Source organism: Periplaneta americana, chromosome 3 (genome assembly GCF_040183065.1).
Source record: "Periplaneta americana isolate PAMFEO1 chromosome 3, P.americana_PAMFEO1_priV1, whole genome shotgun sequence".
NCBI classification, from domain to species: Eukaryota; Metazoa; Arthropoda; class Insecta; order Blattodea; family Blattidae; genus Periplaneta; species Periplaneta americana.
In genome coordinates this window covers 121,898,030-121,924,708 of record NC_091119.1, presented here as the reverse complement: position 1 = coordinate 121,924,708, position 26,679 = coordinate 121,898,030, and the positions used below count along the sequence as shown (strand labels likewise).

Here is a 26,679-nt window from a genome sequence, read left to right as displayed (position 1 = left end):
GATTATGAAAGTATTTATCAGTACATTGAAATATAACTTCCATACAGGCGAGTCCATGTAAAATCGGACATCAAGTCTGTTCTCGTTTAAATCTGTAGTTTTCTTGCATTAATGGTACTCACCATAGCAATACTTAGGCATACTGTTGTCAATGTAAATACATGTTATTGGCATCTTGAAGCATTTAAACCTTCAGGTACTTGCCTTAATTATAGCTTAACTACTAGATATGCCATATATACTAGAACCTCGTTAATCAATCAATCTTCTTAATGTATCCAGCTGTTTGCTGACAACATAAAGTCTACTATAGTCCACTGTAGTCTATTCAGTTGTTGTTTTCACGAGAAATGAGGGGTATTTTGATCGGTGTTCATTATAGATGCCTGTTGCTAGTAGCCAGAGTTGGGGTGTAGTCAATATATACTGCAGGACTGTGTCTTCTGCAACTGGTACTGATGATTTTAATTTACTTCTTTTGTGGTTTATGGATGGACAGTATAGAAGAATGTGTTCCAGATCTTCATTATGATTATTACACCACAGACAAGTAGGATTATCAGAAAGGTGAAATCGGTGTAGGTACAATTGGGGTAACAATGTGACCTGTCCTGGCTCTTGTTAAAATGTCTGAACATGTCTGGGCAAGTTTCTTTTACATATCCAGGTCATTTGGTTTCTTTTGTACAGATTGTAAAATTTTTCCTATGTCAGAAGAGAGCCAATTGTTGATCCAGAGGTTTGTAAAATGATACTTTACTGAAGCAAAAGCACTGGATAGAGATATCACTTGAAGAGGTCTTGGTTTGCAAATATGTTGCCTGTTTTGCAATATTATCGACTTTCTCGTTTCCAGGTATACCACAATGACTAGGTATCCATTGAAATGTTATTTCGTTTTGGAGTTCTTTTAGTTTACTTAGTTTTTTTCTGAATTGGAATAATTCTATGTGCATATAGGTTTGGTACATATTAAATTATATTAAATGAGCCATTCAGAGCAGAAGTGGTGTAAGTCAAAAATGGGTAATTGGGGTTAAAGTAAACATTCTATTAAAATACAGCACAAAGTAGCAATTAATATTCAATTTATTTAAACTATTAGTAGTCAGTGGATAGCAAGAAGGCCATGTTAATTGCTACTTTGTGCTGTATTTTACAGAATTTTTACTTTAAACCTCATTACCCAATTTTGACTTACACCACTTTTGCTCTGAATGGCTCAAATATAGTCCCCTTGGAGTCGGTAAGTATGCAAATAGATTTTTCAGAAATTTGATTAACACACTGAAGAGTAGCATCAATAGCTAGCAATTCAGTGTCAAGACTGGAGGAGGATGAACATGGTATGAAGTAACTTTCTTGATATTCTGGGATATAATACCCTGCTCCTGATGTCCCATTATTAGGATGTAGAGATCCATCTGTATAAATTTGAAGATGATCCTTATATGTGCTGCAGAGTAATTCCGTGGCATCTAAATTAAGAATGTATGGATGATCACTTTTGGAATGATTTCCTGGAATTTGTATGCTATGTTCTGGAATCACCAATTTCCACGGAGGAATTTCATTCACAACTGGAGCTTTTTCACAATTTTCTATCAGCATCTGCACTATCGTATTAACACACACTGTGCCTTAACCACTATTCAATCACTGACTCACATAATTTTAATGAATGAAATCTAGACATAATTTCGGCTTTAATCTTGTCAAAAACAAAGGAAAGAAAAATAGATAGCCAATCTCAGGATTGCTGAAATCATGCATTTTCATAAAAAAAAATCTAACATTCTTGGAACAACTCAATATAAATATGAGTGGTTATATTTGATAATTATTACTTATTATTTACGTCGGAAATATTCTGAAATCAAAACATGATTTTCCTATACTATGTTCAAAATTTTAGCATTCTAATAAAGATAAACTCTTCTCATTTAGTGTAAATGTATTTCAGAAGAAAATGTTCGTAGTTATAAATGCTGTAATTATTAAGCCATTCAATTTAAAAACAAACTGGCGCTACTAGATATTTCTTTCATTTAATTGATAAATCTGAACATTTAAGAATAGGTCATTCTGAATATCTCTGTTGTGGTTAGTAGAATTATTGGGATGAGGAATCCCTCCACAAAAAGATTTGTGCAATGTCTTATATGATATAATGAACAAATTTACAGAACGGTTTCTGTCTGTAAAGGAATTATAAATGGCCCTCTGATTGATTTTTTTCTTTCAGGTTCATTTTCAGAGCAACTGAAAGTGTTTTACAAGAAGCTGCAGGCTGCAGAAGAACACATAGAGAAAAATTTACTAGACATGTTGTTAAAAATACTTGAACAAGTGACCACATCTTTGTCTAATGTTTGTTTGAATCTTCATAGAACGTCTATAAATGAGGTGGTCAGACATACGAGATTTCTGCTGCATGTTATGGGAAGGCAGGAAGTCTACAGCACTCAAGTAGTTGATGATTTCAATTTGGAGATACAGCGTCTTCATACATTATGTAAGCTATCCAATTTCATGAATGGGGAATTAGTTCAGCCCCATTCTACCAACCCTGAGGTGCAGAAATACTACACAGAAGCCCAAAGCATTATTTTATCATTAGAGAGGTATTCAGAACAGGAGCATGGAAAGGCGTTGAATGTAATCCAGAGTATCAAGAACACTGTGGTGGAATTGACTCTTAGGGATTTAGCAGAGCAAAATCTGGAGAAAGTGGAAAAATTCACTGGGGACTTTGAAAACTTTGTTGTTGAACTAGAGAAAAAGGAAGAAGCATTGACTACTGAATGGACCAGCTGTCGTGAAAAATTGACCAAATTACTAGCAGACGAAGAAAAAGAACCAATGGAGGTAGATGAGGTAATTATTAAATGTGACGTAGAGTTGGTCGAATCTATTAACACAATGCTGCAGGCCTTTGACCTTGACAGTATGCCACAAATTAAGAAATTCAGGGAAGCATTGGAGAATTCGAAAAAGATAGTTATGAATTTAAAAGACAAGGAATATAAGCTGTCAACAAAGGTTAAGGAAATGCTAAATGAAGTTCGTAATTTGAGAAAAGTGATAAACAAAGTAACTGATGCTGAAAGAATGAAGAATATAAAGACACATTATTTGCAACTAAAAGAAATGCTCAATAAGTTTGCCGAGTTAACGCAAAAGACATCATCCTCTGAAAGTATTACTACTTTGCAGACATATTTACGTGGTATGAAAGACCTAGCAGACTTTCAACTAAAGGAGCATTTCAGTAGAGATGAAAAAGTGAAGCCTTTGGAGCACATTTTGTACTACTTCAAACAAGGAATTTGGTATAAATGTCCAAGAAGTCATATATATGCGAGTAAGAGACATGGAAGAGATGAAGAGGTTGGTCTTTGTAATGTATGTAATACTTAAGTAAAACATGGGAAGACACATTTAAATCCGTACATCATGGTATTGTTGGAAAACTGAAAAAATTTGTTTCCAGTATTATTTTATGATTCATGCGTGTTTTACCCCATTACCACGCTTCAGCATAGCAGGCTACTGTGACTTTAGCAGAGGACCCAAGAGTTCTTTAAGAACGATATTTAAGTACAGGTATCTGTAGCATATACACATTCATAGCATTTAGACCTACTAAGATTATGTAATTTCATATTAGAGGTTTGCATGATTAACACTGCGTTTTCCATGACTCTTTCTCAGTCTGTTTTCTTTTCTAGTGACTGGGCAGATATAAAAGCTCTATTATATGCAGAAGAAATTTAGGTCATAGCATTTATTAAGATTGTGTAATTTCATATTAGAATTTTGCATGATTAACACTGCTTTTTTCGTGAACTATTTCTTAATCTGCTTTCATTTTAACTGGCTGGAAATTGTATAAAGGCTGTAAGGTAGTACTAATATTCTCAAGTTCCAAGCTGGATTCTTGTAAAACACTGATAAAATTAGGTAATCGTGAATAATTGGTTTAATGATGGCAGAGGAAACAGAAATACTACCAGAAAAGCTGGTCCAGTACTACCTTCGATCACAATGCATTTCATTTGGACATAATTAAGTTTTTAAAATCGATCTTCAATATGTAAAGTCGACATACTAGCTCTGATTAGAGGTTCATCTTACTTAGTGAAAGAATAGAAATTTTAATGGAAGAATTTCACGTGAAAGGGTCAACAAATTAATAAATAACATAGTCAAATATGGACTTACATTCTCTATCCTATTGCTGAGTTGTGTGTGCTCAATTCACAGTTCAAGCTTTTGCAGAAACAGTTTAAAAATATATAATATTTTTGGATGTGTACATACATATATTCGTGTATACACACACTGACAAGAGTGTTTTCCAAAATGTGTTAGTATTCTCGCTGGAAGATATGTGGGATCTCTCACACTCGGACAAGAATGGTGGGTTTTCTGCAAGTCATTTTATAATAAAAGTGTACACACATTAGAAAACATACAGGAGGTGTTGCTCTTTAGGTTTCACACACTTCAGGCAGATTGAAAGGGATTTCGATCAACCCAAAGGTTAAACAGTTAAAGAGAGATTACATGTGGCCGAATTTATCTTTGAAAATATTCAAATGAAAAACTGGTTTATTTTTTAGATGATTACAATATTATTAATTTTTCAAGTGGTTTAGATCTTACATGAATCTGCTTGCTTCTTTGAAAAAACAAGATAAAGTTTAAAAATTTCTCATGTATGAGAATAAGTTTAATTTTTATCTCACATGCTGCTGCTGCTGCTGCTGCTGCTGCTGCTACTACCACTACTGGCATTAATATTTGCTTGTAACTATAGCCTATTTTGTGCAATGTACAGCACTGATCATGTAATAAATGAGTAATGAATAGATCAATACCAAAAGGTGCAACTTTCAAATTCGTTTCATTGTTATATTAAAATAAACTATAAAAAAAGGGGCGAAGATAGTGAAGAACCCTACGTTCTGGATGAAATTCCAACAGCAAGACTACATATCAAGGCAATCAGTTTTTATATATGCAATCATGAGAGAAAGAAGAGGGCCCGAACTGAGTCTTTGTTCTGAGTTTTGCATGTAAAAATTTTAAACAGATACTTTTTTACATCGAAGTTGGGAAGAATTAAAAAAAAAACTTGCCACATTCTAACAATAATTTAACAAACTTTACACCACTTAATAGATGTCTGAACTACAGTAATGTTGTGAAGTAATTAGGATTGCCAGATCTCCGGGCACTGCCCGGAGTGCCTGGTTTTATGAATTTTTTTTATATTTTTTTTAATTGGGTTATTTTACGACGCTGTATCAACATCTAGGTTATTTAGCATCTGAATGAAATGAAGGTGATAATGCCGGTGAAATAAGTCCGAGGTCCAGCACCGAAAGTTACCTAGCATTTGCTCGTATTGGGTTGAGGGAAAACCCCGGAAAAAATCTCAACCAGGTAACTTGCCTTGACCAGGATTCGAACCCGGGCCACCTGGTTTTGCGGCCAGACGCGCTGACCGTTACTCCACAGGTGTGGACGGTTTTATGAATCCATCTCCGGCCGACAGGAAACCTTTGCCCGAGGAAATTGCATTCGAAATGTTAGTAAATTAATTATCTATGTTGTGGTGAAAATTCACTATCCATCAAATAACTTTAAAAGTCAGCGTCTGTGTAGTGTTGACGTTTGTGCGCGCTTCTCTTTTGGCCAATCTGACATTAGTCTCACACTATGTCAACAATCACCAACAATGAAAGATGATGTAAATAGAAAATTAAAACAGATAATTTTGATATGATGATAATATATTTCAGAAATATGACTTCAATCAACCATTTTCAATTAACTTTTGTCATTGATAAAGTTTTGTAGCAGTATTTTAACGAAACCTGAATGCGTAACAATGGAACAATTTCAAATTTAAAGCTCAATATTCACTTCCTTGATCGTGAACTTTCTCGCAGGTGTAAAGTGTGCAATGTTTCATTTACAGTAAAGTATGATGGCGTTAAAGCTGTTAATAAGCATTTGCAATCAGAGAGGCACAAAGAACATTACAGAGTACAAAGTAGGAATAATTCTATTCTGAAATTTATGCCTTCATGATATTCAGTTGAACATGATAAAGTTACAGCAACAGAGTTGGCTTTAACATTAACATCACCACTCCTACAATTCACAAGATTGTGGGAATAAACTTTACTCTTGTGTTTTCAGTGACTCTTCAGTAGTGAAAAAAATAAGTTGTGCGCGAACCTAAAGTGAAATCCTAGTTACAAACATTCTTCTACCATTCTCACAGGAAAGGCTTCTGAACGACTTAAAAAATACATCATTCTCAATTGGTTCAGATGCGTCAAATAAAGGTAACAAGAAGCATTTCCCATTAGTGGTGATACATTTTTCTGAAAAACATGGAAAATGTAGCGATATTCTAGACTTCTATGAAGACAGTAATGAGAGTGCTTAGGACATTTCAAATAAAGTTATATCAATTGTTACAGAAAATAAACTTAATTTAAGTAACATTGCAGCTTATCTGGCTCACAATGCATTTGTTAACTATGGCAAATACAATTCAGTGTTCAGAAAACTGAAAGACAAAAATCATAATATACCTAGAAAAAGCTAATTTTATTGTTGTTGCCACGTACTGCATAGTTGTGCCAAATTTGGTTTTAAAGTTCTTAAGTATGATGTTGAGGCATGAAAATATATTCAAACTTCTCGTCGTCATCTAAGAATGTCGAGGAACTTAGGTCGTTCCGTGAATTTGCTTAATAGGACTATTTTCAGATTTTGCATATTTCAGTTCGATGGTTGTCCCTTCAATTAGCTGTTGAACGCCTTGTTAAAATGTGACGTACTTTGAAAATGAATTATTTGGCAAAAGGTGAAGAAGAAACACATCCTTTAATTTGGAAATTTGTAGGCTATGTTCCCAAGAAGATGAAGTAAATGAACATTCATTGTCAGTGGCAGAATTTTTTTCTGTACTTTGTTAATTGTACACTTCCAATTTTCTGTAAGGCGATTAAAATATTAGAATGTGAAAATATGCTTTCGACCAAGTTGCACAAAATCATGTTGGGAGTAAAGACTCAAATAGAAAGTCGCAAAAAGGACTCATTTTTCGGTTCTGAAGTGAAATGTCGCTTGAAAATCTTACAGAGACCGAAAAATAAACTGTAATGAAAGAGTTCACCACTATGTATGACAGATTGTGCACTATCTAACCAAGTGGTACGATTTGAGTGACAACATATTTTCAGTTATAACTGTTCTTGATCTATCTAGCCCATCACTGTTCTCATTTAATGACTTAGTTCGCATAGCAAAGAAATTGCAAATTACTTTCGAGTTCGATGGAAATGAACTCCACAATGGATGGTGGAAAGGGTGTTTAGTGCCATGACTGGTTTGTGGACAGATGACAGGCAGAATTTCAACAGAACTAGTGAAAGCGGAAAAATGAACTTGAGTGTAAGATGTCAGGAATACTTCAAAATAGCCTTGGAAACAAGAGACTTCTAGAATCTGCATGGAGCTCCAGGAAATACAGATTTTAAGGTTGGCCTACGTCTATTCTCAATACAATAAAGATTTCATGATTGCTGAATTTTTAACAATTTTACAACTTTTTTATGCGAGGCTCTGAAAATATTAACTAATATGCATTTAAGACAGCATATTTTTCTGTGCCATGCCTAAAAAATTTACCATGATTTAATTTTATTTGATGGAGAAATAAATTTCTGAAGTCTGTAAATCTGGCATTAAAAATTAACGAACCTGTTGAAAATTTGTTTGTTGGTTTTTTTTTTTCCCCCACGATTTCAAATATATTAATTTATCCATGGAATCAAATCCGACATTGTTGAATTTTTAACTGATCCTTTAAACTTAACTTGCAATACAAAATGAAATATAATAAAATTAATTATAAGTAATGGGTACAATAATAAAATAATAATATGCCCAATAGTAGTAGTAATAATAATAATAATAATAATAATAATAATAATAATAATAATAATAAAATTTATAAACATCGTAAATCTCTGGCGATAGTTGAACCTGGCAACCCTAGAAGTAATGGAAATAATATAAGAAACAATTTCTGCATGATGGAAGATCCAGTGAAATAATTCAGGTCACCTTTCCGAGAAATTAAAAAATAAAAACGGTAGTTACTTAAATGCAGTAATTTCTAAACAAGTGAAACACAAAATGTTAAGCTACTTAAATTTTTTTTCTCTTAAGATTTAAGCTAAGACAACACAGAAGAAGTCTACACCTGTGGAGTAACGGTCAGTGCGTCTGGCTGCGAAACCAAGTGGCCCGGGTTCGATTCCTGGTCAGGGCAAGTTACCTGGTTGAGGTTTTTTCCGGGGTTTTCCCTCAACCCAATACAAGCAAATGCTGGGTAACTTTCGGTGCTGGACCCCGGATTAATTTCACCGGCATTATCACCTTCATTTCATTCAGATGCTAAATAACCTGAGATGTTAATACAGCATCGTAAAATAACCCAATAAAATAAAAACACAGAAGAACATAACAGATCTATTTTAACGCTCATTATACTGAAGTATGTATAAAGATAAAGTATTGTAATTCTAGAGGCGGATTTACCAATAGACTAAGTAGAAGCATATTGAAGACAGTTTTTATCTGTTATAACAGCTAAGTTTGCACAGAGAATAACTTATTTTCGAGATGATCATGGAGCCCGAGCACCAGTGGAATGATCTGTAGGAGGTGAAACCTAGTCCCTCATTATCGCCTGACATTCCTCCACTTGAGTTCAGGAACTTCTCGTTGCAGGAACTCACACAGTTACACATTACTGAATTCTAGCATCGTGCTATCTCTGAAACACTACACAGTAAGGCAAAAGTCGGGTTACATAGGAACAATTACAGTATACGTCAAAATGAGAATCATCTCCCTGAATGCATGCCTCAGTTCGATGCTCCCAGCTGCAGAAACATTGTGTTAGTTTGATTGTAGTCATTTATGACATGACTTCTGTGTTCCTTTATTTGAAGTGGTTTCTGCTGTTAATTTTCTCAGCGTACCAGTACATGATGGATTTTAAGTGTTCCCACAAGTGTGAAAGTCCAGGGGCGTTAGGTATGGTGGCTGTGGTGGCCATCCAACAATCTCGATGACCTAATCACCTGCCCCAGTCATCAGAGTAACGAAGATGTGAATAGTAGAAATTATTTGATGGTGGAAATAACTTGTTATAGCAAATAGTGAACTGAATAACGAATCGGCTGTAGAACTAAACTGGTACAAACAGAAGGTATATGTGAACTGGTGAATAAATAATGAATAGCAAAAGAAAGGTAGAATAAGGTAGAAGAGCAGCAGGATGGGAGATAACTAGTGGGATTAGGCTAGTTTTAATAAAGCATACTGCAAAGAAATGTTATTTGTAATGACTGTTAATGGTGGCACTGAATGCGTGAAAAAGTAAGATCCACCATTAAGTTACATGTAAGAAATGCTGTGGTGAAATATATGTCATATACCGTATTATATCCGCCTTCCTGGAAACTGTTCATCAAACCACGAACAAACTTGTGATCGTAATTGGTTGGCACACCATCTTGTTGAAACAAGTGGGGAAAATTCCCTTTTTCATTCAGGGATGTTCGGCAAAACATTCTCTTCATTGTATTTTTCAGCAGTAAGATTCCCACCGATCAGTAGTCGTCAAAGGAAGCACTGCTGAGGTAACTAAAATTAAAATAATAAAAATGTACATAAGCCTATTCATTTCCCTCTCCAGATGGTTTATTGAATCAGAATTGTTCTGTATGGTTGTGAAACTTAGACTCTCACTTTGAGAGAGGAACAGAGATTAAGCGTGTTTGAGAATAAGGTGCTTAGGAAAACATTTGGTGCTAAAAGGGATGAAGTTACAAGAGAATGGAGAAAGTTACACAACACAGAACTGCATGCATTGTATTCTTCACCTGTCATAATTAGAAACATTAAATCCAGATGTTTGAGATGGGCAGGGCATGTAGCACATATGGGCAAATCCAGATATGCATATAGAGTGTTAGTTGGGAGGCCAGAGGGAAAAGATCTTTGGGGAGGCCGAGACGTAGATGGGAGGATAATATTAAAATGAATTTGAGGGAGATGGGATATGATGATAGAGACTGGATTAATCTTGCACAGGATAGGGACCGAGGGCGGGCTTATGTGAAGGTGATAATGAACCTGTGGGTTCCTTAAAAGCCATTTGTAAGAAGTACTTTTAAAATTTCTGTGTGGGTGGCTAGGTGGCTGCATATAAAACACTGTGAACTTAGAGAAAAAAAGGTTAGTTGGGATTTCTATCTCTTTCTAGAATTCTTCCTATCCTTGCATATAAAACACTGCAAACTTTAGGGAAAAAGAGGTTAGTTGGGATTTCTGTCTCTTTCTAGAACTCTTCCTATCCTGGTCATGTACTATACGTCTTTAAACGGCCGTGATAGGGTCAAAGTCAGAAGCAGAAGCTGGCAGGATGCATTCTCTCTGCCTAGAACTCCTCTCTCTGTCTTTTACTTCGTGTGGCTGGCAGAAGCTCTTCCTCTCTATCTTCCTTCTCATATGCATTCTCATTCACATCCTTTACTGCAGAAACTAGTCAAAATATTGTTGCAGTGAGAGGAAATTTCGAAAATGTTCATGCAGAAACTGTAAGGAATGTTGGAGCACTTTTCAAAAGAATAATCTACAACCTTTCGGTGGGTATACTGTGACTATGAGATATTTCATAATGTTGACAGTCACCTTGACATGAAGTTCCAAGATTATGGAAATTTACAGGTTTTACTGCTACTATCATGTGGTAAATATTCATCATATAAAAATAATTTTCCTCAACAAGAATTTAGGAAATTGCTGCACTATTATGGTAGCAGGTTTGACAATGTGAGGCTGAAAAATGGGCTCCTCTAGGCCTACTTTATGGCAGCAAAGAGTTTGAGAACAAAACCTCACATGAATTATTACAAATACTCGTATTCTCATCAGACAAGGAAAACTAGGTGAAGAAGAATACGTTCATATATAAGTACTGCTAAAAATCAAGCTTTTTAGTTCTAGCTATATTTTACTGCATATAGAAACTACCTATGGAAGAAATGGTGAATGGGAGAAGAGTTCGGGGCATAAGAAGATCTCAGATGATAGACGACATTAAGATAATGGATCATATGTGGAGACAAAGAGGAAGGCAGAAAATAGGAAAGATTGGAAGAAGCTGGGTTTGCATTGAAAAACTTGGCCTTGGGCAGAACAACTACGAATGTATTGGATATTCGCAGTGTAGATCATTATGTTGTATTAGTATTAGTATTTATTTATTTAACCTGGTAGAGATAAGGCCGTCAGGCCTTCTCTGCCCCTCTACCAGGAGATTCCAACTACAATATCAACAATAAAATTACAATTAAGTTAGTATTAAATTTACAATTACAATTACAAATAATATTACAATTAGTATTAAATTTACAATTACAATAAAATCAAAGTACGAAAAGATTACCTGAATAATTAAAGCTAGATAATTTATCATAGAGAAACAAAGAATATTTTATATTTACTGAATTACAAATTAAATCTAGAATAACAAAATTGTATAGTGATAAAATTACTGAATATTGAAATATTTTGTGATAGATTAAAGAAACTATTTACAAGTAATCAATTACTGACCAAGAGCCTAGTAAGTTTTCGTTTGAATTCAATTTTATTTCGACAGTCCCTGATGCTAGCAGGTAGCGAATTCCAGAGTCTTGGCAGGGCTATTGTGAAAGAAGATGAGTATGAGGAGGTGCGATGGGATGGTATTGTTAGTATTGTTTCATGACGAGAGCGTGTGTTCAGATTATGGTGGGAAGAAAGGTAAGTGAAGCGAGACGACAGGTACGAAGGAATAGAAGAGTTCAAGATTTCGAAGAGAAAGAGAAGTGAATGTAAATTTCTTTTCTTATCTAGTTTAAGCCAACCTATTGCTTCCAGGGATGGGGTAATATGATCATATTTACGAACATTGCTTACAAAACGTACACACAAATTATGAGCACGTTGAAGTTTCATTTTGTTGTCACTGGAGAGGTCAGTCAGTAAAATGTCCGCATAGTCAAAATAGGGAAATGCAAGTGTCTGCACAAGGGACTTTTTTAAGCAAGAGGGGAGATGAACATTTATCCTTTTTAGCACATGAATAATAGAATATACTTTTCTGCAGGTTTCTGTGATTTGCATGTCCCAGTTGAGATTATTATCCATGTGAATGCCAAGATTTTTTACTGAAGAACTGAAAGGGATATGCACTGTACTTACTTTAACAGGGGAAATGTCGAGGTGTTTTACAGCGTCGGTTTGCCGTTTGTGTCCTAATATAATTGCTTGTGTCTTTCCAGGATTGATTTTAAGATGGAGTTTCTTTGTCCATGTCACAATCGAGTCAATGTCTTCGTTCAATTTATCTATAGCGTCATTTACTCGGTCTAAGCGGGAAGAGATGTAGCATTGAAGGTCGTCAGCATACAAGTGATAGTTACAATGCCTTACAAGAGATGTAATATCATTGACATATATTGTGAACAACAATGGTCCGAGTACCGACCCCTGTGGTATACCTGATGTTATGTCAAGCCAGGAGGAGCTTCGATTCCCGGATACAACACATTGTTGTCTTTCCCGTAAGTAGGATTCGAACCAACTCACAGCAGTCTCTGACAAATACATATTTCTCAATTTATGGGTGAGCAGGTCAAAATTTACAGAGTTGAAAGCTTTGCTAAGGTCAAGAAGTGTTAGTATTGTTACTTTATTAGAGTCGATTGCTTCACGAATGTCTTCGGTCACTTTAAGTAGAGCAGTGCTTGTGTTGTGTCCAGCTCTGAAACCTGACTGATACTCGTCGAATAGTTTGTGTTCGTTCATGTAGTTAGTAATTTGTCTGTGTACGATTCTTTCCAGTGCTTTTGAAATGGCTGGCAGGATACTGATTGGTCTATAGTCGTTCGGGTCGGTGGGAACTTTGACTTTTGGAAGAGGAAGAACGAAAGCTTGCTTCCATATTTTAGGGAAAGTTGAAGTGATTAAGGAACTATTGAATATATGTGCAATCGTAGGTATTACTATCTCTTGTATTTTCTGTATAAGTATTATGCTAATGTTGTCCGGCCCTTGGGCTTTTGTCTTGATGCGTCGGATGGCTTTCATTACGTCAATGGGAGTGACGTCGGTAAAATAGAATTTGTCTCGAGTTGGGGGAACTGAGTCAGGCAAAACTGTATCTTGTTTCGTTGTGTCGTTCAAGCTCGGGTCCTTTACAAAGTGTTCGTTCAAGCGGTCAAGTGGGATGGGAATGTCTGCTTATTCACTAGTTGTCTGAAAATAATCTATTAAAATATAGGCCTATTATAAGAAAATTCACTGCTTCCCCTGACCATACACCATACACCCACTAAGTGTCATTGCCATCGATGGAAAAAGATCCAATGACTGTTGTTCCCCATATGCCCCACCAAACTATCAACTTTCCTGCCCCCTGCATTTTGGACGGATCCATCCAATTTGGGGCTTGTATCATTCCAGTACCTCCAATTTTGCCTTTTGACTTCGTCAATAATGTAAAAATTTCCATCACTGAACAGAATGGATGAAAACAAATTTTCCTTAAAATATAATGATAGAGGGCTCTAATATATAAATCATAAAAATGGCCAAATGGACTGAGCAAGTTTTGGAATTACACTCTTCAATTGTATTTATATTATAGCATAACAATAATTTGAAATATATTTCTGAAAAAGCTCGTAAAAGATTCGCCTTTCTGAAAAGACTATCAGGAAAGAAATAGGGATGCTCTAGAAATACTCTGAACACTACATACAAAATGTTTATACAGCCAGTGCTGACATACTGCAGAGAAATTTTAATTACTTCACCTTTCATAAACGAAATAGAACGTGTTCAAAACCAAGCTCTCAGGCTCATTACTGGTGGAATCAAAACAACTCCAATAGATTCTATGAGATCCCTCACTAATATTAACAGCATCAAAATGACAATAGAAGAAAAAGCACTGAACCAATACGAAAAACTTATTAGATTACCAGGAAACGATTGGCATTCATACAATCCTCTCTGTAGATTAAAAACTCAAAAAAGTTTCATATCCATGGTTCAAGAATTGAAACAGAAAATCAACATCCCGAATTTAAAAGAAAACTTACAAATTAAACCAAACCCCTTAACTCTACTAAATATAGAGTATAATCTAAATTTAACACAAGAAATACTGAAATCAGAAGTAAACACTGAAATAACGAAACATTTGTCTTTAGAGATAATTACTATTAGGTACCCTCCACAATACTGGCTTCATTTATACACCGACGGATCCTTGATCTCCAGGGAACAAGGTGCTGGTTGTTCTGGTGCAGGTGTTATGTGCTGTCTCTTCTCACTTTATAGATCTCTTGGATATAGAACAACAAGTTTTGATGGAGAAATCATTGCAATAAGTGAAAGTCTCAGGAATCTTCTATGCCACATCAGTAAATTTAAAAATGCAGTTATATTGTCAGACTCTAAAGCAGCTATTCCATCAATAGTCTCTAGACACACACCTTCATCTCAAACAGCAGAAATAACTAAAATGCTCTCTCAATTAATAGCATTCAATAAAAGAATTGAAGGGTACACGGGAATAAAGATCAAGGTACATTTTAGAAAGTTTCGAGAAAAACGAATTTTAAAGTTTAAGCACTTAATACTTTGTTATGTGTGTATTTAATAGAAATTGATGTAGTGGAATGTCAAGAACAATTATTTCTCATTACTAGCTAGACCACATGATAGTACTTCCTTTCCACTATAAGATAGCATTATTAACTCAATTTCGATTTTTTATGGACCTTGATCGTTTTTCCCGTGTACCCTTTAATTGTATTCCAATGGATACCATCCCATTGTGGAAATGAGAATGTGGATGCTTTAGCAAAGAAGGATAGCACTGCTACTTACGGACCTGTTACTAAATCTACCTATTACTCTGTGAAAAGATTTATTTAATCTATATACATAGACTTCAACAAACAAAATTTGATAACACAATCTCATGGGAAAAAATGGAACTCTCTGCATCATAATCCACAGTTGATTCCCGATTTACCATGCAAATCGTTTGTAGCTGCATTTAGATTGGCAACAGGCCATGAGTGCTTGGCCAAGCATCTGCATAGAATTGGAATATATCAGTCCCCTAACTGTCCATTGTGCAACTCAAATCAAGAAATCGATTCAGAACACCTCAAAATCTGTGCTTCAGTGGCTGATCATGACAATATCTTTGAAAAGTATTGGAGTTCAAGAGCTCAAATTACTTTACTGCCAAATGCCTGGCATTAGAAAACAACAACATATTATAGCATAAAAAGAACTTTTATTTTGCTCTATTTTTGCAAATGTACCACATATTTTAGAGCGTGAATGATTGGTATATAATTAAAATAATACATGTAATTATATATTACATTTTTCCATGCAGTTCTAACTATGCTAGGCAACATGGATTTTTTCAGAACCACACAATTTTTTCCTACCAAGATGATTAACATCATCCTGCTATGAAGAAATTATTCTTGTTTTCGACATTCACCTTCACTATCCATCTTTACAAGTATCTAATCTCTAAATTTGTAATTGCTAAATGAGCTTGTGCCAGGGGAGAGGCGAAATTCAACAGGATATTAAAATGCATTGTGGCAGTAAAAAGAGAATAAAATGGAACACAAGTACTTGAAAGTAAACCATTCACTTTTCTCAGTGAAGGTTTTTTTTTTTAAGTGGGTTAATTTACGACGCTTTATCAACATCTTCGGTTATTTAGCATCTGAATGAGATAAAGGTGATAATGCCGGTGAAATGAGTCCGGGGTCCAGCACCGAAAGTTACCCAGCATTTGTTCATATTGGGTTGAGGGAAAACCCTGGAAAAAACCTGAACCAGGTAACTTGCCCCAACCGGGAATCGAACCCGGGCCACCTGGTTTCGCGCCCAGACGCGCTGACCATTACTCCACAGGTGTGGACTATGAACGTTTTAAAGGATTAGTAAACTCTTATTCACTCTGACATAGGTGTACATTTTATTTCCAAGGAAGACCTTGTAAAAGTTCACTTGCTTTTATTCACCATACCCACCGGTTTCACGAACAAAAAAAGTCAGATTGTCACTTAGCAGCGACTGAATAAACAAAATGCCATTTACTGCAAGGGAAAAAGTGAAATTTATATAGTGGTTTGCAAAATTTGGAATTCTAACATCAGTTCAAAGTCGTTTTAACCATGAGTGTGATGTTTGGAGAGCTCCGAATTATGTTATGGTATTGCATGTCTGATGGAAGTAGATTTGTTAATGCTAATATGACAACAAGTCCCAAGAAGAGTCTTGTATTTGTATTTGTGAAGAAGGGTGGTACAACTGACCAAGCACTATGACCTGAGGACTGTTGTGCTTTCCCTACTTAATCCTTTATCAGGCCTGTGGCTAAAGGAATCTTAAATGACTATCTATGCCATACAGTCCGCCGAGTTAGCTCTGTGGTAGAGTGTCTGCCTCCAGACTAGTCGGTCCGGGTTCGATTCCCGATGGGGTCGGAAATTTTCATGTAAAATTTCTACCTCAGGACAAGGAGAGATGGCAGTGCACAATTTCTAATCACTAATTGTGCACCAATATGTCTGGGTTAAATCCCAAAATCTCTCTGCAGTGCATATGAAGAGAATGTTGGCACCAGGTTTCCCCTTCTCTCTTCCTCATCACTGTCAGCCATTCCCTAGACTACACTTACATATACATCCACACTAGTACACGACATAACTCTTCACAGATACACATCATACATAATGTGGCCTGCCGAAGTGATGTGCAACTTGAAGATAAAAAAAACACGCACGCGCACGCACACACACACACACACACACAAAAATTCCATACACAACTTGTCACCATTACCTGAAACTACCTCACCACATGCAACATGTTCAGGATTACACAATGTGGACGTCCGGAGATAGACTTTTTTTATACCACAGCTGCAACAGGAAAATATAAGGATGGTGTTCAGCAAGATGGTGCATCACCATATTGAGGAAAAGAAGTTTCTGAATAACATCTGACATCATCTGGTGAGATCATGGTGTCGTCTAAATTCTCCAGATCTGGCACCACCAATTCTTTGTTTGGGGTTTTGTGAAGAACTATGTCTATGCAAGTGACTCAAGGATATTGATGATATCAAAGACTGTCTCAGCTTTTGAAAAAAAAAGCTACCCCTGAAATGTTACATCTCACGTGGGAAAATAAGCCTCACAATATGAATTGTGTTGTGTATGCAATGGTGGTGCATTGAGATCTAATGAGGAAAAACACCCATGCTTCTAGAATGTATAGCACATTCCAAATGTTTTACTATGGGCCCATACAGCAGCTAATGCGGCATGCTGATGCTGCAGTGCATGATAGTTTGGGTTTGATACCTGCTCTCTCAGGGTAAAAATTTCACAATTCTTCCAATTTCTTAAAAATAATATTAACTATTAAAATTTTCCATTTTTGCACAAACCTTGGTTATAAGAGGTGTAGGAAATGACTCCACTCCACTGTTATATATTCCATGCATCTCTTCAGAAAACTGGCATTTACACGTGGGTAATTCCATGCAAAACAGTATGACGAAAAACATTCATATCTCCAAATTTGTTAAAAATTGTACATTCAACTCTTTATGTCGTATATATTAATCATGTACAAAATTATATTTGTGACAGCTACCATTTAATGTAATGTGCAGTTAAAATATTTTTATTTGAGCACATAGCTCTATTTTAAATTTGTTTTCTGACCATAAGAATAATTACAAAATTTTTTAAAAGATATCATTAGATAGCTTACAAAATAGGTTATTAAGATACTATAATTCAATGCAGCTCTGAAAATTGTGTTTAAAGAAATTCAAAAATATATTTAAAAAAACGCCATTACATAAAATCGAATACTTCAATTCGCATGAAAAAAATAAATGACAATTTACTGAGCATTTTCATTAGGCTGTCAAATTTTCATAATGGGGTCTTCAAAAATAAGTTAGAAATTAAAACAACTCGCCGTGTAAAGGGTGATCTATGCCGCTGCACTATGCGCCATCACTGCTGCTGGTCACTGCGAGAAGCGTTTCCGTGTTGAAGACCGGTGCACATCACATGTCTGATTTCAACTAGGTTCTGTACTTCTGATGAATCAGAATAGGGTTTTATTGCTAACTTTCCATTAACTGGAACCACACAGTGAACACTTCTTGTTCCGGGAACAGTCTTGAGGCCGACAAATCTTTGAGGATTTAGATTTTGTAACTACTTCTTCATGTTTTTCAATGGATTTGAATGACACAATAATTCCCTGTATATTGTATTTTGACCAATCATACAGTCCTTTGGGAGTTGAAATTAGAGTTCCTGGCTTTTTCAGCAATTCGCTGGATTGTACACCTTACACTGTCACTGGGCCCTTTACCGTGACTAGTTCCAAAGAAATGCCACTCCGCAGGTATTTGAAAATCGTGTTCATGATTGAGTAGATTAACGGATTTTTTTCGTGCTTGTATTCGCTAGCTGCTCCATCACTAAAATCATATATTTTAGATATTTCAGTATGTGTTTGTTTCAGATGTTCTATCATTTTCCTTTAAAAAACATGAACTGTTGCACTATCGTGAACTAAGCATTCCGAAATTACTGAAAAACAAAGGTTCTCTAAATTACCACCAATTGAATTTCTCTAATATACTGTGAATGGGTGTATTGTTGCTTGAGAAGTACTCCAGTGATGACCTTGTGTAGCATCCTGAATAATGAAACTGTAATTCTCTGAAAAATCACCAATGATAATGAACTCACCGGGCTTTATTTCATTTTTCAGCTACCTTAAATAATTTGCTTGGGACTTTGCAATGAAGTTGTGTACAGTATCTTGAATTTTTTAAGCCAACCAATGAAGTTACTAATGAAATTTACACAGTCACTTTTCACTAAAATCATATTGGCCCTGTCAGTTGTCGTCCATTCCTTGTACTAAATTTCTACTAAATTTTTCTGTAACAATGACGTCAATATTTCTGATAGATTTCTCATAGGTACATTTATAGTTCCTTACGTTCAGGAGCATATGCTTCTCCACTCGTTGAATTTCCCGCCTCTGTCTGTAAACATCCTTTTTCACTTGTTGATTTGTCGACCTTACTTTCAGTCCCAGCAACTTCACTAATTATTTCAATTTTTGAAATCTTATGGAAAAAGCGTTCTCAAATAGCATCACCTACCACTAAATGTGGGACCTTTTTACTCATGCTACTTGTCACTTTTCTTTTACAGACTTGTGACGAATGTTTTTAAAGTCCGAAAGTGTTGCAACACCACAGATGACGCCAACTTTTCGTCTTTAATTTAGGCATATTGAACACTTACAACTTACAATGACAGAACAGATCAAAATCGCCATCTAAACTGAAGGGAAAAAGTTACAATGACAGAACAGAACAGAATCACCCTCTCTAAATTGAAGGGAAAAAGTTGCGCAGAGATTATAACAGGAAAAAAAAACAAACTCATACGTGAAATCTACTAGCGTACAGTTGAGCGGAGGTTGCAACATCTAGCATTTGTCATATCGATCGCTAAGTGCGCGTGTGGATGACTGGTATGAGCGCACGACGTAATACACTGGACGCGAGTTTGATCCTTAATGGCAACATTTGCAATTCTGGTTTATTTAATATTTCCCAAAGTATGTATTAGATACCCCATCATAAAATTTTTGTAATAGATTAAGAAACTGTTCATCTCACCGTAAAAAATAGAGCATGGTAAAAAAAATATTCGATTTTAAAATATTAACATTTACTGTAAGTTTTAATACATGCTCGAAGTAAAAATCCAAAATAACTCAGAAGTAAGCTCAAATATATAGAGTCATCATTGTATTGGCACAATTTTTACGTTGATACAATGAACCATGTCATTTTAATAATATTTTTAACAATAGTCCACATATCAACTCCCCGAATATTTCACCCTTCATTACTTTTCAAGCATTGGTGAGATGAAGTTCATATTAGGCCATTTAACTATTTATTATTATGACATTCATTTGCTAGAATATTGAAAAAATCCAGAATTTGACGTTACAAATTTTTAAATTTTGTATGGAATGACCCACATACAAGTTCTTCTGTGATACTTCCAATTTCTCTTGTGATACTGTCTTTCAGCTCCTTAATTGTGTGCAGATTGTTTTTATAAATTTTATTTTTCAGGTTCCCCATAAATGAAAAGACACAAACCAACAAATCAGGAGATTTTGGAGGCACAATCCTTTGCTTATATTCTATTTTCGAGTATTTCCTCTGTAGTCCAATGTATCATCTGCCACTTGCCAAATTCTGTTGGAAATATGCATATTGACACTCAATATCATTCAACTGCTAAAAAAAATGGCTTTAGTATATCTGATCTGCATTTCCAGGCATTAATTATGTAAAAAAAAAGTTCTATTATTCTTTGAGCACTTATAGTACACCATACATGATCTTTCTTGTGCATGATGTGTGGATTTTATGTGCTCCAATACCTATTATTTTGAACAAAAAAAAAAAATGACCATATATATCTGGATTCACAAAACCACTGGCAACATTTGGAGAACCCAATTACAAAAGTATGACTTATAGTATCTCTTGGTAACAGTTTATAGGTTTCAGTTTAAGAATTTTAGTGGTCTTAAATGCTGAGATTTTAGAGATGCCTGTTTCTTTTGAAAGTCGATGTAGAGATTTCTGTGATGTATGTTCTAATCTTTTTCCTATTTCATCGAGTTTTTTCCTCTGTAAGGACATAACTTTTCTTATTTGTCCTTTTATGTAATACCAAACCCATTTCCCTCAACTTTATAACGGGATTTCTTAATATTTCGGTTGTATGCAGAACAGGAATGCCAGGAAATTTTCTAGTAAATAGACTTCTTACTTTTCCACAATCACTTTTCCTTCATATAAGTCTCCATCATTAGAATTCTTTGTGTAAATTTTTCTGGTGTCATTTATATAAAGCACGCTCTCAATCTTATACATTCTATTCCAGAAGTGCACACTTAAGTGTCTAACAGATAACTGCGCACTGGAGTCATGTCTGGAATAAGTTTTCCTTACACAGCTGACACATCGTGACTTCAAGGTCAATGTATTCTGCAGAGAGAGAGAGAGCAGAACTCAAAGGCAATAGGCAGAGTTGCTAAAATCCAATTATTGTCTTCAAGATATATATTGAGAATCGATTCCAGACAGTTTCTCAGTAGATCTTCAGTCTCTTGAAGTAGGGATGGAAAAAGCCATATTGGGGTGGTGTGACGGAAATAATATATGTTAATTTAGGAATTAAATAACAATTCTTTAGGAGAAAGTACACTGTATGTGTAGAAAGAGACTGTAGACCATCCAACAGTTTCTTCTTAATTTCAAGTTTTTCTCGCATACTTGACTCTAGAGCTGGAAGAAAAATGGGAGATCCAAGGAGAGTCAAATTAGTTCCAGACACTATCTTAATCCCTGGTGCTATATTATTGAATGCCGACACTACAGTATCATCTTGTGTAGAGCAGAAATATAATTCACATTATCAGGATTAATCTCCAAACCAATGGATCTGCAGGAATCTGTAAGTTTTTTTAAGATCGGAAAGAACCATATGAAGGGTACACGGGAATAACAATCAAGGTCCATTTTAGAAAGTTTCGAGAAAGACTAATTTTAAAGTTTAAGCACTTAATACTTTGTTATGTGTGTATTTAATAGAAATTGACGTAGTGGGATGTCAAGAATGATGATTTCTTATTACTAGCTAGACCACATGATAGTAGTTCCTTTCAACTATAAGATAGCATTATTAACTCAAATTCGATTTTTGATGGACCTTGATTGTTTTTCCCGTGTACCCTTCATATGTGGATCCCCCCCAAAGTACCATCATCCAGGTAAAAGAGGTTCAAGGCACTATTCAAATGGGTAATGACAATGAGTTAGACTAAATATTTGTGAACCTATTGGATTACCTTGTTGGACTCCAATCTGCGATGAAATAATGTCAGAATTGTAATAGAGGTTGGATGGGTTTCTATACGCTTGCCACAAGAATGCATAGAATTGAGGAATCTTGCACTGTATCTCTTTCAAGGCAATTAAATGCATTTCTAAAATCAATTTTAAGTAGAATATTTTAACTGCCTTCGTTCTGATTTAGAAATGAATGTACCGAGTGAATGATGGCTTCACATCCTTTGGGGATGCCAAAACCAAGCTGCTGAAGGCATAAATGATGACCACTTTCCTCCTTAACAGAAGTGCAAGCTAACTTAGCCAACAATCTGCGAAAGGTATTTCCAACTGCGATTGTCCTCCAGTTTGTGTAATAGTAGTTTAACTAAAGAGATGCAAGTTTCGTTTAAAATATTTATAGACATGGTACAGTTCATTTTACATGAAAAAGCACTTCAATGTTTTTAATTGATTTATTTTCTTATGATAATTGCACAGTGTATTTCAGGAATTACAGGTTGTGTGTTCACTACTCAGATTTTCATGAATGACATAAAATGTTAGATGAAATGATCAACTACTTATCTAAAGGAGGATTTCCAAGAAATACCAATTCGTATTGTGTAGTTTAACTCAACAGCACAAAGTTCTGTTACCAATACCAGTTTTACTACTGTTTACATGTGAGTAATGATCGTGTTTCTGAGACTGCAGGAAATGCAAAACTTTTCTGGACGAAACTGTTTCCTACCAACTATCAAATCAGATGAACTACAAGTACTGTATCAGATAAGATTTCTGGGAGAATGACAGCACACAGTCTAAATCAACAGTAGAACATTCCAAACAAGTTCGAACTGATTGTTCATATGTAATATTTCTTTCTTTCTACTTGAACTATAAAATCGTTCTGTAATTTGTTGAATACTTGCTTACATTTTGTAACTTCCTTCTCAAAGGCTTTTGTAACATGACTAAATGTGATAAAATATAAATAAAATGTATTTATGATATTTCCAATACAGTTTAGTTAAATTCATCCATATAACTCATAAAAATGGTTTGAAAAATCCATTTAAAAAAAATTTATTACAGAAGGAAAAGGGTGGTGGAGGAGCTTGGAAGTGTCGCTTAAATGTGAGGAATATCACTAGTATCTACATTAAAAGTCAACCATCATATCAAAATTGTGCTGAGATTATGGTAGTACAGAAACTGTGTTTTCCCGTGTACCTTTTAAATGCAAGTACTAGTTTGAAATCCAGTAAAGGATTGCTAGAATTTCTTTGGTTTAATATGTGAAAACTACTGTACTTTGGTATAGTACAATAAAATCAGCAATCATATTTTGAATGTGTATATTTATAATAATGAAACAGACTTTGGTTTTAGAATGAATATTAATTTTGTTATAAATTTAACTGTATTGTTATTCGTTTCTTATAACTTTCTAACTTTTCTCTGTAATGAGGCTACAGTTATGTTACCCAAACACAATCTAAATTTCCATAATTGTCGTCAAGTTGTAGTAATTTTCATAAACTTCTTTTGTACTTAGTATCAATTGTGTAAAATCCCGTGGCACTACAGCCTGTGAAGGGCTCAGATCGACCAGCCGGCTGATGGCCTCACGCCCACATGCCAAAGCAGAGGTGGATGATCATCCAACCAGAATGGAGGTATCATGTGGTTAGCACGATGATCCCCTCCCAGACAATGTAACACCTATAATTTTCATTAAATATTAGGCTGTTTTAATATTTTAAAATTTGATACTGTACTAAACTTATGTGAAACTTCTATAAAACCACAAAGATTGCAAGAATAATGCTAAACTACCATTCACTACACACGTTTGTGATGTTGAGTACCATATGGAAAACCTCAAACGAGTTAATACTTCCTGGAAAAAGTATCTGAAAACTACGGCAAGATAACAACAATATGTATGATTAATACAATAAAAATGCAATAAACTATTCGAGATACAACATTTAATCATGTCAATATAAATTGTATATGTCTACCAATCTTATTTCTACTTTTTACAGATCTTTACCAACGCATTATGTGCCTTATATCTGTATCATGTAGGCTATAATTTCTAATATCAATAGTGGGCATATAAGGCTATAAAATACTGTCTACATTTACTTATAAAAAGAAAAGAAAATGCTTCGTTGACTATGGCATAAAGAATGAAGAATGATGCAAATAAAATACTGTTTTAAGAGAATCAGAAATAGATTGTGTGTGTTTAGAACACATCTGCAATAGCAATATGACCACAATTTTGTGACTTCTTTAATAATGTATTCAGATAAGCTTGTTACTATGACCATGCGCACAGTACGTCAGCATTACTGTACTCAAATGAAAGGAAAATACCTGGAAGAATATGTAACTGACACAAAGGAAGACAAGACTATGGAAAGCTAAAGAAAAACGATAAAATAGTTTGAAACTTCAATTTGGATTATTACAATTTTCATAGCTTTACTTAACTCAATAGTTTTCTCAATATCTATCTCCAAGTTCTGGAGGTTGTGCTTTCTATAAGACTATTACAGTAAATTAAAATTTTAAGGTTTTCTTAAAATTTTCATATAATTATAAATATACTGGAACAGTACCTCCAAATAGAGCATAATGATTTGCTTGCACGAAGGTACTACTGCAAAATTTGTGAATAAAAAGTGCATTGTGGATAAGGAAGAATAATGGTACATATAAGACAGAGGTAAAAATAGTTAAGTATTTGGAAGCTGGCCCTTCTTTCACACTATCTTGGTAGTCTTCAATTCTATCCCAAGCTGTCAGCTTACTACCCAGCATATGAATGCTGAGTTTTCATAATCATCATCCAGATCAACTATTGGTTGGACTTTGTGATCTGCTGTCATCAAAATAAGATTCGATTCTTATGGCTTCAAATGTCATTTTCCTACTGGTCTATAATTTCCTATTTGTTCAGGCATCTGAAGTCAGGCATTCCTGTTTATGTGCTATGCAAATTTTAAATTTCGAAAATCAATTTGACAATTACATTTTTTTTTTTTTTTTGACAGAACATGATATTTATGAAATAATATATTATGAAGAACAACAACATTAATAAGACACCGCACTGAACATTTATATACATACAAAAGTCCCATAAAAATATATTAAGTATATTGTGAATGATGCTATTTCATTTTCTGCTATTTATGTAAAATTTTCGGAGCTAAATTAATTTAAAAATTCAGTTAAAGCACTTTCCTTTAGGAATATCTATATTTTTATGCATGCTTTGCAACACGACTGCAACATGTACCAGGTATTTTCCTTTTCTTTATTTCGAATGAGATATGTATACTTTCACTTGCCTAGTTGGAAAGTATTTTAACTGACAATGTAATACAAAGTGGTTTAAAATAAAACTTAGAATTACCACATTGAAAATTTGCTTCACTTACATACGTGCTTAAATACAAATAAATATCTCGTTGAATCAAAAAGTTAGGGAGTGAGAAGAAATATAAAATGAACATCTGAACAGTACAACAAACATAATACGCATTTCATTTGTCAGATGCAGTAAAGTATTAATACTAGTAATGTCATGTAAATAATGGGGCTTATTTAATTATGCAATTAATTACTCTAATGCAGATCTCCAAATTTATAACCAGAAAAAAAAGCTAAAAGAATTCGCGAAGTGAAGTGAATTAATTTCAATGCCTATGGAAGATGAAGATTATAATATATATAAATATTTTAATACTATTGTAATAAATAAGCTGCTACAGAGCTCATTGTTACCATCAAATTCGAGTAAAATACCTGGGCTCTGTATAATTATCATTTGTCATAGGAGATTGAACAATTTTCTGAATAAAGATAATATTAACATTTCACATTAATATTTTGAGTCGAATGTAAATAACACACCACTTCAAAAGTGTAGTGCAATAATGCTGAACCAATAGAGGGAAAAAGAGGATATTGTAAAAATCATCTAAAAAGTTGCAAATGAATGTTGAGTAACATGAATTATTGGAGAAAATAAATATGTTACCAAAGGACATGGTACTAAGAAGCTAACACAGGTAATGTTTCTCTTTGTTCACAGATCACTGTAATTAACTCTGAAAATCATTAGAATTTCTAATGAATACATTTATAATTACAGTAAATGTTAACTTCTGCTTTATATTTGCCAAAGAGAACCCATCCATCTGCTCAGTTAGTCACCACCACCACTACATCATCTTTGGATACCAGCCTCTTTGTTGCAAGGTGCGTCTCAGTTGCCTGCGAGAGGCTCCTCCTCCTCGTCGTCATCGCTGACATACTTCCTGGCAGATCGTTTGCGTCGACCAGAGCCTCGTGCCTCCACTTTACGCCCTTTTAGTTTTATTTTCATTTTTACTGAGGAGTCAGCATCAGAGGCAATTTCTTCTTCAGCACCTTCACCTGTTTAAGACGCACAGCTTTATGATTCAGTAACCTGTCGTTATTCTATAACA

The 26,679-nt window shown here is 34.8% G+C and overlaps 2 protein-coding genes across 4 annotated transcripts in view; one reads left to right on the top strand and one right to left on the bottom strand.

The window, feature by feature from the left end:
* The window catches only part of LOC138696479 (NFX1-type zinc finger-containing protein 1-like), a 108,014-nt gene extending 103,111 nt beyond the window's left edge, over window positions 1-4,903 (top strand). Inside the window, exon 15 of the mRNA XM_069821492.1 lies at window positions 2,246-4,903. Within this exon, the coding sequence (XP_069677593.1) occupies window positions 2,246-3,420 (1,175 nt within the window). The 3' untranslated portion in view covers window positions 3,421-4,903. The remainder of the gene's footprint in view (window positions 1-2,245) is intronic.
* Window positions 4,904-22,627: 17,724 nt separating this feature from the next.
* The window catches only part of LOC138696480 (ATP-dependent helicase brm-like), a 192,727-nt gene continuing 188,675 nt past the window's right edge, over window positions 22,628-26,679 (bottom strand). For all 3 annotated transcript variants that reach the window (XM_069821493.1, XM_069821495.1, XM_069821494.1), the window contains exon 26: window positions 22,628-26,626. In XM_069821493.1, the coding sequence (XP_069677594.1) occupies window positions 26,457-26,626 (170 nt within the window). In that variant the 3' untranslated portion in view covers window positions 22,628-26,456. The remainder of the gene's footprint in view (window positions 26,627-26,679) is intronic.